The sequence below is a fragment of the Saccopteryx bilineata genome, chromosome X (assembly GCF_036850765.1).
Source record: "Saccopteryx bilineata isolate mSacBil1 chromosome X, mSacBil1_pri_phased_curated, whole genome shotgun sequence".
Lineage (NCBI taxonomy): Eukaryota > Metazoa > Chordata > Mammalia > Chiroptera > Emballonuridae > Saccopteryx > Saccopteryx bilineata.
In genome coordinates, this window is record NC_089502.1 from 95,498,287 (window position 1) to 95,512,881 (window position 14,595).

General features: G+C 37.2%; 1 protein-coding gene across 1 annotated transcript; it reads right to left on the reverse strand.

Moving 5' to 3' along the window:
* Nucleotides 1-385: 385 nt before the first annotated feature.
* On the reverse strand, nt 386-11,660 carry FUNDC1 (FUN14 domain containing 1). The gene is made up of 5 exons (XM_066250042.1): nt 11,486-11,660; nt 10,500-10,656; nt 8,081-8,156; nt 2,705-2,833; nt 386-677 (listed from the first exon to the last, which is right to left on the reverse strand). Exons 1-5 carry the CDS (start codon nt 11,511-11,513, stop codon nt 600-602), a joined length of 468 nt encoding a protein of 155 aa, XP_066106139.1. The 5' UTR covers nt 11,514-11,660; the 3' UTR covers nt 386-599.
* Between the last annotated feature and the right edge of the window lie 2,935 nt (nt 11,661-14,595).

Sequence of the window (14,595 nt, forward strand, 5' to 3'; positions counted from 1 at the left end):
AATATTAAAAACTTATATACAAGAAGATATATTTTTACAACTACAACATCAAAGAAAGAACAAAGTTTTAAACATGTAATATTTCCTTAGAAGACCCTTCCTTGAAATTGTTTGCTACTGTTCTTATATAAGCAAAGTAAGAATTGCTAAGAAAAAACAACCTTAAAATTAGTATTAAATCTGTTTACTATCTTTAATAATTCTACCGTTCCTAAATTCTTCCACAAAAGGGCATTATAGTTTTTCAGTTTATTGCAAACATCTTTTTTGAAAAGTCAACCCAAATGTTGCAGCTATAATAGAAATTTTTATTTATTGGCATTATACTATAAAGCACAATGAAAAACATCTGATTTAAATAAATAAAAGCCATGTTTTGCTCAGGAATATTATGGTACACATACCATATAGGTTGTTTTACAGCAGATACTAGTTTGCCAAACTTCAGAAGGCAATATGCTAAGTCATAATTTTGATATTGTCCCTAGCTGTTTCTTGTCAACCTAGAGAGTCTGGTGGCATGTCATGTTGAGAGACTGCCATGTCAACACCACTTCGTTGCTCACAGGTGATTCTGCTGTGGTTGAACACTCATATCCTTAAGATGCAAGGCCTAGTAAAAAGCCTCCCACAAATCCACTGGATATCACAATGTTCTGTTTGACAAATTCTGTTGCCTGAAACATAAAATTAAACAAAAATACTCTTAATTATACTACAACATAGGTGAACTTCAAAGATGTTTTACTAAGTAAAGTAAGAAAGACAAAAAAGGACAAACAAATGTGTGATTCCACTTACATGACTAGTCAAATTCATTGAGACAGAAAGTAGAACAGAGGTTACCAAGGGCTGGAAGAGGGGTTACTTGTGGGAGTTAACTGTTTAATGGTTAATGTTTCGGTTTGAGATGATGAAAAAGTTCTGGAAATGGATAATGGTAATGATGGCACAAAAGGAATGTACTTAATGCCACTGAATTGTGCATTTAAAAATAGTTAAAATGACCCATTTCATGTTATATTTATTTTACCACAATAAGAAAAAGAAGTAAAGATGGAAATTAAAAAAAATACTCTTATTTATTGAATCCAGAGCTAAGTAATATTTTCAGATGTTTTCCTCAATTCAATAATATTCAGCAAAAATTCCTGTGCACCTACTAGAGCAGGTGCTAACTGCCACACAAGATATCAGGACTGTCCTTTCCAAACTGAAGGAGCCTAAAGCCTCCAGACAGGCCCTGTATGCATCTTGGCTACTGAGATAACAGGTAAATTTAACAGATACTGAGGTGCCTACTCTGCACCAAGCAGTGTTCTAGGCCCCATGAGCAATAATCTCACAGGTAAAAAGAAATCTACCTATAGGACAGGCATAAATAGTCCATTCATCAAGTTATTAAGACAGATTATTTAATAAATTCCCACAGCATGCACAATGTTTAACAATCTACTTAGCCCGTAAAAAAAAAATGTACAGATTAAAAAAAACACCACCTTGATAAAATATCTAACCCAAATAAAATCATGAAGCAATTAGACAAAGTCAAACTGTGAGATATTCTACCTAGATGCTTCAAAAATGTCAGTTTTGTGAAGAACAGAAAGAAAGAAAACAAAAACAAAAACACGGACTGTTCAGGATTAAATGAGACTTCAGACACATGTAAACCAACTGGAATATATAATAATTCTTGATTAAGAAAAAACAAATAGTATAAAAGGTATTTTCTGGAAAAATTTTCACATGAACTGCAAATTAGGAAATACTATTGTATCATGTTAAATTTTGGGGGATTAATAATGGCAATTGTAGTTGTATAGAATATCAGTACTCTTGGGAGATGTGCTAAAGAAATTAAGAGGGAAAAGTCATGATGTCTTAAATCACTTGGCAAAAATAAAAAGTGTACATTTTGGCCTAGTGGGGTAGTTCAGTTGGTTGGAGTATCGTCCCAACATGTCAAGGTTGCAGGTTTGATTCTCGGTCAGGGCACATACAGGGATCAACCAATGAATGCGTAATCGTAATGACAAATTGACGAATCTCTCTCTCTCTTCCTTCCTCTCTCTCCAAAAATCAGTAAGTAAATTTTAAAAAACTTTTTAAAAAGTGTAATTCTCATACATACAAAAAGAGATAAAGCAAATATTGCAAAACAATTTGGTGAATAGATGAAAGGTATTTGAGTATTAACTGTATCTAACTTCAACTGGTTTGAAATTTTTCAAAATAAAAAGTTTGAGGAAGTAAAAGGAACAAAATCAAAGACAAGGGTAGAGTCAGTTCTAAACACAGTACAAGAAGAAAATATACATTATAAAAATTAATAAAACTAAAACACATTAATAAAATATACATATTTTCAAACTATTTCACCTCAAGAAAAAAAACAGGTAATTTTATTTTTCCCAGACCTTGTCTATACAAATACACATTTGTAAAAGCAGAGGAAAAAATTTGGAAAAATAACGTTATCAGCTTTTACATGTAGATCAAAGGTGGAAGATGAGCAGAGGAAACTATGTTAACTACTAAAAATTGATTGATTTAAATAGTGGCTTGATCCCCAATTTTACTTCAACACTCTAGACATAACCAAAAACACAAATTTTTAAAGAAGAAATGAATCCCTTGTCACATTTTCTACTAATCAAGACCTATTTAAATAAAATGGAGGCAAAAATGTACATTGTCTTACCTCTTCAATTATGTTGTTGATTTCAGGTGCTGCCCTATTTGCTCGCTTTTTAATCTGTCTTTTTGCTTTATTTACACCTTTTTCAACTTTCTTCCAGTCGATCTGCACATAGCCACTGTGACTAGCAATCTACAAAAATAAAAATGGTTAATTCTAAACCAACCAGGTTGCTAATGAATCTATTAACCAGGAATATATAAATATTCAGATTTCAAGAAATACATGCAGCTTAGATATAAGAAATCACAATTTATTCATTAATTTATTCATTTATATTAATTTTTATTTATTGATTTTAGAGAGAAGGAGGGAGAGAGAGAAACATTGATTTGTTATTCCACCTATTTACAGATTCATGGGTCAAATCTTGTATGTGCACTGACCTGGAATGAAACCTGCAATCATGGCATGTTGGGACAGTGATCTAACCAACTGAGCTATCCAGCCAAGGCCTATTCGTTCATTGTTAATTTATTCATTTAACAGATATTGAGTGCCTACTCTGTGCCAAGCACTATTCTAGGCCCCTAAGCCACAGCCAAGAAAAAGGAGTCTGTTGGGGAAAACAGATATTAAACATAAATACTTAGATGTGATGAACACTATGTTTAAAAAAGTATAAAAAGATTCCAAACTTATGTTATTACTATACTATAATTCTATCATAATTTTTGGAATTTGGGAATAATCTAAAAAAGACAGAAATTATCAAAATTATAGTACTAAAGAAAAAGCATCTTTTAATTAAATGTTTATTATAAAGGATTAAAAAAGAAATCAAAGTAGCCTGATAAAGGCTTTTCACCTGAACAACTAAGGAGACTAAGGAGCCACAACAAAGAATTGATAGTTCTTGTCTCATTCTCTTCCTGCCTGTCTGTCCTTATCTGTCCCTCTCTCTGTCTCTGTCACACACAAAAAATGCTCTTCACTAAATCTGTCTCTACTTAAATTAAGAATACTTTCTGGTAAATGCTTTTAAAAGTAGAATAAAAAAGAAATATTGTTTATACAAGTTTCATGCCATAAATCCTTTCACTAAAACTATAGCTAACTAAATTGAGGAACAAAATAGAAACAGAGGCAGAGTCACAGGGAACAGATGGACAGCTGTCAGTGGGGACTGAATTAAAGGAAGTGAAGAGATCGGTCAAAAAACATATATACATAACACACAGATACAGACAACAGGGTAGCAATAACCAGAGGGAAAGGGAGGATGGAGGTAGAGGGAGGAGGGACAATGGAGGGGAAACGAGGGTGGAAAGAGACTTTGTGTTCGGCATGGGGGCACGATGTGGTGTGTAGATGGTGTTATACTGAGTGGGACACTTCAAACCATATCAACACAATAAATTTAATAAATAAATAAACAGGCAAAAACTATAGTTAAATGCCTACTAACCATAAGGAAAATTCTCATTTGGTACTGCTGAAATACTGAAAAATCTGAACAGGTACAGCAGTGTGTGCATAACCTAGTACAGTAAATTAGTCGCTCCGAATAACAAAATTAAATTAGAAAGAATCACACAGTAAGCCTTGTATACCATTATAAATCACTTCTATCAAGCTAAGGTTTTCTTTGTAATTTTTAACATATCATTTTGACTATGAACCACACAAAAACTTCAATATTGAAAATATCTGATTTTATATAAACAGGTTGGGAATCTTGGGTTCTACTTTCACTCTGAATGGCTACACAGAAGAATTTAACTGTATTTCTTCCTGTATTTATTCACCTTCTATCACTCACTTTGAACTCCAGCTTCAGCAAAACAGTGCTGATTAAATCAAATAGCAACTGAAAGCTTTTCCTTGCAGTAGTTGGCAGGCAATTTAGATGGGAGGTGATGATGAACCTTCAGGACTCTCCCATAAAGAGCAACTGTAAACCCTGGTTAAAATACAAGGGCTCCAGAATTAACAAAAACAAACAGATTTTAAAGGGGATTTGAAACTTGCAGGAAGAGTGACCAATATAAGGTGAGTGGCCCATTTTTGTGGCTTTATCCTGAGTTCAGGATGCAGTTGCAGGGTGGCTAACACTTCAATAGAAAATATGCCATCTCTCCAGCCTAAAGAACCAGAGGACATAGCCCAGGACAATAACAGCTACCAGAAAGAAGAGAGCTAGAGAAGGGGAGTCCCAAATTCTGGGTAAACTTTATCCAAGTCCTGAACCATAACATACATTCAAGGGACAGAAGCAAGCATTCTGGCTAAGGCTAAAAGAAACTGGTATTTGAGCCGCTATCCACCACAGGTGAAATACAGTTTACAATTTGAGTCTAACCAAGTTAACTGCCTACTAAAATCAAATAAACACACTTCAGAGGAATAAAATAGAATCCAGAGTCTCTACAACATAACATTCCCAATAATATCCTGGGATTTTATTCCCAGGATAAAATTCAAAGTTATTTGATTATGACAAAACACAAAAATGTGGCCTAGTCTCAAAAGAAATCAACAGATGTCAACACTGAGATGACCCAAATATTGAAATTATCAGGACTTTATTTTTATTGATTGATTTTAGCGAGAGGAAGGGAGAGACAGACAGGAACATCAATCTACTCCTGCATGTGCCCAGACCGGGGATGGAACTGGCAAACTTCATGCCTCCGAATGATGCTCCAACCAACTGAGCCATCCAGCCAGGGCAAAATTATCAGGACTTTAAAGCAGCTATTAAAACCATGCTCAACGAGGTAAAGGAAACTATGTTTGTAATAGGTGAAAATAACTCAGCAGTGATACAGAAAATGTACAAAAGAACCAAATGGAAATCCCCGAATTGTAAAATATAGTACTGAAATAATTAACTAGATAGGCTTAATGTCAGAAGGTAAATGACAGGAAAGAGTCAGTGAACTTGAAGCTACATCACTAGAAATCATACAATCTAAAAAAAATAGATCAAAAAAAATAAATTAATAAAGCCTCAGGACATTATCAAAAAGCGCAACATGCACATAATCAGAGTTCTGTTCAGAAGAGAAATAGGAGGAAACAAATACAAAGAAATAATGGCCAAAGCCTTCCCAAACATGGTTAAAGACATAAATTTACAGATTCAAGCAGCTCAGTGAACTCCAGGTAATGATCTAACACAATTATGAAATAACAATACTCAGTTGATTTAAGGAGGGGGTGGGGGGAGCATGCAAGTGTGGGAGATTAAGGGGGTGGAGTGCAAAGAGGTTCAATAAATGATAGCGAAGTTCTCATATTCCATAATGGGAAGCCAATAGGCAATACCTCAAACTAAAAGGTTAAAAAATGTACAATTAACTTGTTTAGGAAAAAAAAAGATAAATACTTTAAAAGTCATCTAAGAGGTCAAAAGATGTGCTTCAAGGGGAGGGAAACTGGGAAGGTAGTGAGGAAAGCAGAGTACTACTCTAATCTGAAATAAGCCTTGTAGGTGTTATTTGACCTTTTGAATTATGGGTATGTACAACTCTGAATACATTGAAGATTTATGTACCACTGTCTATTTTAACATGGCAATGTGATATTACCTACCAGAAAACACTTAATATTGGGTTACTAGAAAAGCTTTAAGTTTTAAGTAAACTAATATTTATATTTAAATATAAGGTAACAAAAATATGGAAGCGGGCCTAAAGAATAAGGCAATTATTGAAAAGCCATTTGTTACTCTTATTTCCTCTTTGTTCCTTCTACTGAGTTTTTAACATAAGTCATATTTGTGGGAGAAAATTGGTTTGATGCAGGCAATTCCCATGTTCTTTTGCTTAGTGACTTCAAAGAATATGCGGACTAGGCCCAGGAAAGTAGATAGTAGCAACTTGGATTTGAATGGTGCATATTGAGTGAACTGAAATGGACTTCTGAAGAACTGACATGCAGAGTGAACTGCAATGTATAATCCCCTCTATTCTGTGAACATTTCAGAAAGCTCTGCTTCAGTCCAGTAAACAGAAATGACTTTCCTCACAAACAGAAATGACAACCAAGTTTTAAAATAGCTATAGAATTAGATATCTTTAATTCCTTTCTTTTTTGAAGATTTTATTTATTGATTTGAGAGAGAGAGAGAGAGAGAGAGAGAGAGAGAGAGAGAAAGGGGAGGAGGAATGAAAAGCATCAACTATTAGGTGCTTTGTAGCTGCTGTAGTTGCTTCTCACATGTGCCTACACTAGGCAAGCTCAGGGTTTTGAACTGGTGACCTCAGCATTCCAGGTCAACACTTTATCCACTGCACCACCACAGGTCAGGTTAGAGATCTTAATTCTTAATATACATAAACCAAAGTCAAAATCGGCTTAAATAAAATTCTCTTCTGTACAATCATTGAAATGTTCATTCAAAGGACTAAATTTGAATATTAACTGTGTTTCTTTTTACCTTTTACCACGAGTAAGAAGCAATTACTCCTAATAATGTCACCAAAAAAAAGAAAGAATATTTTATAAAAGCTGTTTAGTAAACAACTCAAAATTTGCATTTAACACATACAAAACCATTCCATTTGTACTACTGGTTATTACATGATCAATGACTTAGGTATTGAAGTAAGATTCTGGCTGCTGTGACCATCAATTATTTTTAAAATCTGGTACGACGAACAGTTTTGCATCTTTAAAACTGTTGCTAACATCCATTCCCAGAGATTTTCATTTTTAGGATTTACTATATTTGATCTTCAGGGAATGAATTTTTAGAAAAATATATGCCAAACAGACATGAATTCCAGATAACATCCTGATAAACATCCTGTAATGGCAAAGCATTTTTAAACTGTAGAGGAGCATGAATAAAACTGAAATTTCAAAACCACCTGCCTCAGAAATAGGATTATGAATGATTTTTTAAACCCAATTTTCCACTTTCTATATTATTATGGTTCCCTAGTTTTAAAAAATATATTAGAAATTGCTAACAGTAATTTCCTCTGGGACGGAAAACTGATGGCTAGAAAACAGGAAGGAAAGAGACCTGTGAATATTACATGCTGTAGGTGTGTGAATTTTAAATGTATGGTTAAAATGGTCAGGATGAATAGGTTTATATTACTGATGAAATGTTCATTTTGCTAGGGAGATGCTTCAAGGAAAATATGGGTAAGTAATAACAAAAAAATTGAGGCACCATGAATTTAAAAGTTGTCTTTTTAATAACTGGAATCATACTGTTTTAAAAACTTAGAAGTATTTAAATTATTGTCTTTCATGATAGATGCCAGCTCTCAAAACTCATTTTAGTTTGTCCATTAACTGATGCCTGAAAGAAATATTCCATCTTCTACTAAAATGGACAGAAGTGAAATGGCTAAATTTGACTTTCTCAGTTTCCAAGGCTATACACATAAGCAGAGGCAAGGAAATAAAACTCTGACTTACCTGAAGGAGAAGAAAGCCACCACCTACTGCAGTTGCTGCAAGTTTTCCAACTTTCTGAAACAAAAATCCTGCACACCTTTAATGAAATAACAAAAAATGAGGTCAATGATATATTAAAATCTCTCCCTCTTCTACTTTTCATTGCTTTCCTAATAAATTCTAATGCCTTCCCATTTATTTTGATCACGTTCCTCACCTACTCAGAAACACTCAACTGTTCCCTTCAGTTACATAAGCTAGTCAAAAGTACACAATCTAAATTGTCTGAGATGTGCTTCAGGAATGGAGACAAAGGGGGAATTTAATGGAAAAGAGGATTTGCTACTGAAATTGAAGGTTGAGTATTGAGGGGTTTGCTATACTCTTCTTTCTACATTTGTAAAGTTGAAATTCCCTATAATAAAAGTGATTTGTTTTGTTTTGTTTTTAATATAATCAAGATGTTCTACACGCCTGGCTGAACCTCACTCTACCCAAAACTTCTGCTCCAACCCAATTCGTTTCCAAATAGGTCATCACCATTGCTCAAACGATTAATCTCCCTCTTTCTAGGGGTTTCCACCTAGTTCTGCCTATCAAAAACTTTTCTATCCCTTATGGTCCGGGTGTTGTCCCACTTTCATGACTATGCTTCAGCCCACATTTCTCATCGCTTCCATACCTGTATCTATTTATCTCTATATTAAATCTGTCTTGTCTCATTTATCCACTTAGAATGTCAACTCATACTCCTTTTATGATTTTCTCAAGTGAGCTCATATTCCCTTCAGAATTCCACATCCAAAGAGTGCAAAAGAATCTCAGATTGTTAACTCTAGCTTTCTGTAATTAATTAAATAGTGTCCCCTCAAAATCCATGTCTTTCCCAGAATCTGAGAATGTGACCTTATTTGGAAGGTTATTGCAGATGTAATCAAATTGAGACAAGGTCATACTGGATGGAGTAGGGTGGGCCCTAAATCCAATATGACTTAACCCATTATGTCACAGGCACACAGAGGGAAGATGGCCATGTACTGACAGAAGCAGAGATTGGAGTAAATCTATAAAACAAGGAATGCCAGGTATTGCAGGAGGCCACCAGAAGCCAGGTGAGACAGCATCGAACAGACTGTCCTCTGAGCCTCCGTGAAGAAACCAACCCTGCCAACACTTTTTAGACTTCTATACCCCAGACCTGTGAGAGAATCAATTTCCCTTGTTTAAAGCTACCTTGTTATGATACTTTGTTAAAACAGCCCTAGGAAACAAATGTGCCTTGATAAATGGAAAATTTACATTTCCAATTACACGATAAGCTTCTCCAGCACCCAGAACCAGATCCAGGCATACACTGTTTTACTGTACTTCACTTTATTGTGCTTCACAGATGTTGCATTTTTTTTACAAATTGAAGGCAAGGCCCTCCATCAGCAAAAGACTATAATCCTCTTTATTGTGGTTGGCTGGAACCAAACCTGCAATATCTTCAATGTCTGCCTATATTCAAAATATGCTAAAGCAAATATCATCTTTTCCACCAAATCAATTGTTGCTAAGGTCCCAGATGCATGTAAATACAAATTAAAAAAGTTAATTTTATACTTGTCAAGCTTACATATATAAATACCTAAATTGATGTAAAGTGACTTTGACTTAGAATCTAAGAAAAAAATGAATTTTCACAAGCATCCAAACTAACTCCAAAAATTCTCATATTTTCAAAATAGAGTGTCAAACTTGTGTCTGACCCTTGTGATTTGACTAATCTTTTATTCTAACATGAATAATAGACCTATAGTAGCAATTATGTAATCATGTGGTCTGAAATGTTAACTGGTTAGGTTAATGTTTATTAACTGCTTAATGTATTTACCAGTATCTTTATAGTAAGCAATCTCCTTAATTTCAACAAAGGCTCAGTGTTCTACAACTCTCTTCAAAGTATTATATTCCATACTAGCCCACAAAAATCAACAGAATCATCTGTATCATAATCAATAATTTTTACTGAGAATTTTACACTGCTCAGTACAGGGCTGACAATCCTAGACACCAGTTCTCCTGTGGGAGTTCTCACAGGTTTTTCCAGTTGTTAGCACTAAACAGGTAAATACTACTTATGCATAATTAACTCATCTGTCTTCCTCTTTACTGTCACTGAATCACATCCATTATATTTGCTAATATTTGATATGGGGGAAAAAAGACTCAAAGGAAGGGTGAGAAGGAAACAGTGGAACAGTGGTGGGCATAGGGGAAGATCACCAAAACCCAACACTAATGATTACACTAATCATATCACAGAGAAAAGCCTCAAGGTAGAGCTCTTCCTGGGTTAACAATGTAAAGCCACTGAGTGAGCATGGTAACTGTCACAGTACAAAGAGGCAGTAATTAGGATCCCAATAAAATGTAATGGAAAAGATGTTGTTCTCACCAGCCAGTCACTCCACCCATTACAATCTGGGTGGCTACTGAGTATTTTTCTACCATAGGTCCAGAACTGTGGCCGAAAACACGATTCCACCAGTGGTGCCTTCTTGCATACTCAGTTAAATCCAACACTTCATAAGATTCATCATCACTTTCATATTCTTCAAAATACAAAATGAGAAAAATGAAAATAAATTCAGAGTCAATCAAAATTAGAAATACCCCATATAAACTTTATGTTACAACTCACTGTTACCTTTGGATAATAGTTAAAAAAGAAACAGATGGAAACATTAAAAGTCTGTTACAACCCAATCCCTGAGACAAGGGGGACCTCAAAAGTAAAAGGCCTAGCATCTCCTTTCCAAAGGCCCAAAGGCCCAGAGATGGCCCTAGGGCCTAAGCCAGGCCCGGGTCAGAGTTACACAGCAGTGAGCGGTCGCCCACCACCCCCTTCACCCGGAACCCCGAAATTTCAGTAGGACCTGGCTGAGTTACATACACAGTAGTGAGGGATGCTCCTCCGGCCCAGTCTCAACAGGGTCAGGTCGAAGTTACACAACAGTGAGAAGTCACCTCTTCAAATCTCATTAGGGTCAGATCAGTTTCACAGTATTAAGGGTCACCCCCAAATCTCAGAAGGGTCAGGGCCAGAGCAGGGTCCATTCTCATCAACGGGAGAAAGGGCGTCCTCCTCTGACAGAATCGGTTACGGGCTCAGCAAGAAGAAATTACTTCAGTCAAGACTGTAAAACACGTTTCAAGATGGAAATGAAAGGTCAAAACTAGGCTCCATTGGGGGCGGGGGTGGCTCTTCGCCAGCGTTCAACCAGGAAAGGGAGAGCCTAGTTCGGACGGGTGTTCCAAGCTGGTGCCTCAAGAAACAGAGCCCCAGGACCCCTGGGACAGGGGAAGGAAGAGGCGGCCCAGGAGCAAGGTCGAGAGTTGTGAGCCGCGTCTTAGAAAATACTTCGGGCCCGAGCCGCTCACCTTGGGGAGGGGGATTCCGGGTCACCATGATATCGCCGGGCGGCCAGTACTGAAGGTGGTCCCCACCTACCCTCCTCTCCCCACTACTTTAAGAACCGCTCTAGGCCCAGGTGGAAATCTATGATTTCTTTTTTCCTCCCTCAGCTGCTCCAAGTGCGTTATCCTGTCCCCGCCCCCTCCTGTCAGCGCAGGGCCTTCTGCGCAAGCGCAAGACTTGAGGTGGCGGGGGTGGGGGGGTGGGGGGGGCAGGGAAGGAAGTAGGCTAGCCGTCCCTCGAGGCTTGTGGGAGTGGTAGTCCATTGTTCTTGGAAGCCTCGCTTTCCACCTCAAACCCCTAAAATTTCGTACGGAGTTGTTACTTTCTTTTAAGGAGCCTCAGGGCTGGAAGGGATAGGTTCAGCACAAGGTTGTCTAAAGTGAAAACCAGTTTGGAATTTTGAACACTGTGCCAGAATTCAAGCCTTTAAAAAAAAACAGGGTTTTTAATAAAAAGATGAGAGGCCCTAGCCGGTTAGCTCTGTCGATTAGAGCGCCGTAGGGGAAACACCAAGGTTGTGGGTTGGATCCCGGGTCAGAGCACATATAGAAAAAAGGAAGAGACCAATGAACTCACAACTAAATAGAACAACAAATGAATCTCTCAGTCTCTCTAAAATCAAGCAATGAGAGAGAGAGAGAGAGAGAGAGAGAGAGAGAAAAGAGAAACCCTATTTCAAACCATACTGTTCTTTGGAGGCAAGGACTCACCCAGGGGTGGAAATTTTTTCTAACGCTCTATTGCTGGGAATTGGAACCTTTTTATCCTCTCCCTCTTTATATATACTTTTTCTGCCAGTAACACAAGGGAGGTAGAGAAATGCCTAGGAACTGACCTGACACCAGCTATTGCAGAGGGCATAAATTTTTAGCATCAGTTTATTATTTAAATCTGACAAAGGAAAACATCCAGTTCTTCACATAGAAGTCCCAGGGAATTCTATAGAATGAAAAATCGTGTTGATCACCAAGCATGTAACTCAGGTTCACATTTGCCTTTGCAATCTAGGTGCTTTAAATGCAAGGGTTGATTCTCTGAAGTTCCTTAGCTTTGTGGCCCCTGAAAAGCAATTCTAAGACTGGCTGGAGATGCTAGTGTTCAAAGACAGTTACTTTGTGTAAGATTCACTTTTCAAAACCAAAACAACTTTAAGGGACATAATTTCAGGGGTCATTACTGAAAATTTTTTGCCCAAAAGTTAAAGATTTGTGTTCGTACACTTCTTCCTATTGCCCATGCACTCCTAATGAGATGCTAAAGGAGAAATAGCAAATGACGGGACGCTGAAAGAAGAGAACGAGGAAAAACAACTCAAAGGAAAATTACAAATTGAAAGAACAAAATGTAGGGTTGAATGGGAAAATGACATCCAAAGGACACTTTAACAGACTCATACAGTCCTGGCCAAGTAGCTCAACTGGTTAGAACGCTGTCCCATATGCCTCGGTTGGGGTTCAACCCCTGGTCAGGGCACATGCAAAAATCAACCAAGAAATACATAAATAAGTGGAACAACAAATTGATCTCTCACTCTCTTTCCTTTCTTCTCTAAAATAAATGTTTTAAACATTAAAAAAAATACTTCTAGCAATAGCTGGCAACTACATAAATAAGTCACTCTTCCTCTCAGAACAATAGGATTTAGAATGAAGTGGTTATTGAGAAATTATGGAGAAAATGGAAACAAAACACTTCCCTTAAGATGCCAAGGAATATACCTGTATCTAAAATATATCCTGTTGACCCTGAGAAGAATATACTTGCCAGAATGGTCTCCTCCTGGTTAATTGGACTCAAATTCAAAACAGAATCTAGCAGCTATTGTTTACAATGAGCTCTGCATTTCAGAGAAAAGCTGCATCAAGCTGCCTGCCTCCTGTACTGTGTTCCTACCTCTGAACATTATAAAGGGTGCTGGGCTTCTAAGTCAACCAATGGGTTGAAGACCTGCCCCAGCCAATCAGGGCTGTGCAGTTATATCTTCATTTGCATATTTACCAACCAGTCAAGACAGTGCTATTTGAACCAATCAAAAAGTGAGGATTTGGAGTCCTCATTTGCATAAAAACGGACCAGTGGAGGGGTAGGTTTGGGCACTTCTCTATATAAGTCATGTTCACTTGTGCCTGAGGCACACTCTCAGTTTCCATTAATGATTGTATTTCCCTAGCTGGGGCTGCAACATCGGCTAGAGCTATAACCCCAATCTGAGCTGCAACGCCAGAACTATAACACCAAGCTCTCCTAGCCCAGGCTGCCTCACCAAGTCTGGCTCACAGTCCTGCTGTGTATGACCTACAACTTCAACAAATCCAAAACATCTCCACACTATCCATGAATTTACTCAGAGGAACAACAAAATCAAAGTCACTTCCTTTTCCCTTTTCTTTTTCCCCCTCAGTTAATGAGCTATTTATCTTGTACTTTCACCACCTAGGTGGTGACACCCCTCTGCCCTTGATGCTCTCTCCAAGGACCCCTTTTAGACCATTGTAATGGCCTCTCAGTTGGCTTCTTCCTGCATTTTCTTACCTCTCCCAATCCCACAGCAATCTCATCTATTCTGTCACTACATCTTCTCTTCTAAAACCTGACTATATTTGACCCTTCAACAACATAGGTTTGAACTGCATTCGTCCACTTATACGTGGATTTTATTTTCTTTAAGACTTCCCTGAGGAAGTCCTATTGTTTATTTTTAATTTATTTATGGACTTAAGAGAGAGACAGAGAGAGAAGCATTAACTCATTCCACTTAGCTATTCCATATGCACTCATTGATTGCTTCTCGTCTGTGCCCTGACCAGGGATCAAAACGGCCACCTCGGTGTACCGGGATAATGCTTTATGCACTTAGCCACCCAGCCAGGGCAAGGATTTTTTTTCAATAAATGCCATAAATGTATTTTCGCATCCTTATGATTTTCTTAATTTTTTTTTTTTTTTTACAGAGACAGAGAGTGAGTCAGAGAGAGGGATAGACAGGGACAGACAGATAGGAACGGAGAGAGATGAGAAGCATCAATCATTAGTTTTTCATTGTGCATTGCAACACCTTAGTTGTTCATTGATT

Coding starts and splice junctions, on each gene's coding strand:
- FUNDC1 (XM_066250042.1), bottom strand. CDS start 11,513: ATGGTGACCCGGAATCCCCCTCCCCAAG. Junction 8,157..10,499: donor ATGGGTGGAGTGACTGGCTG/GTGAGAACAACA, acceptor ATTTCATTAAAG/GTGTGCAGGATTTTTGTTTC. Junction 2,834..8,080: donor GTGGCTTTCTTCTCCTTCAG/GTAAGTCAGAGT, acceptor TTATTTTTGTAG/ATTGCTAGTCACAGTGGCTA.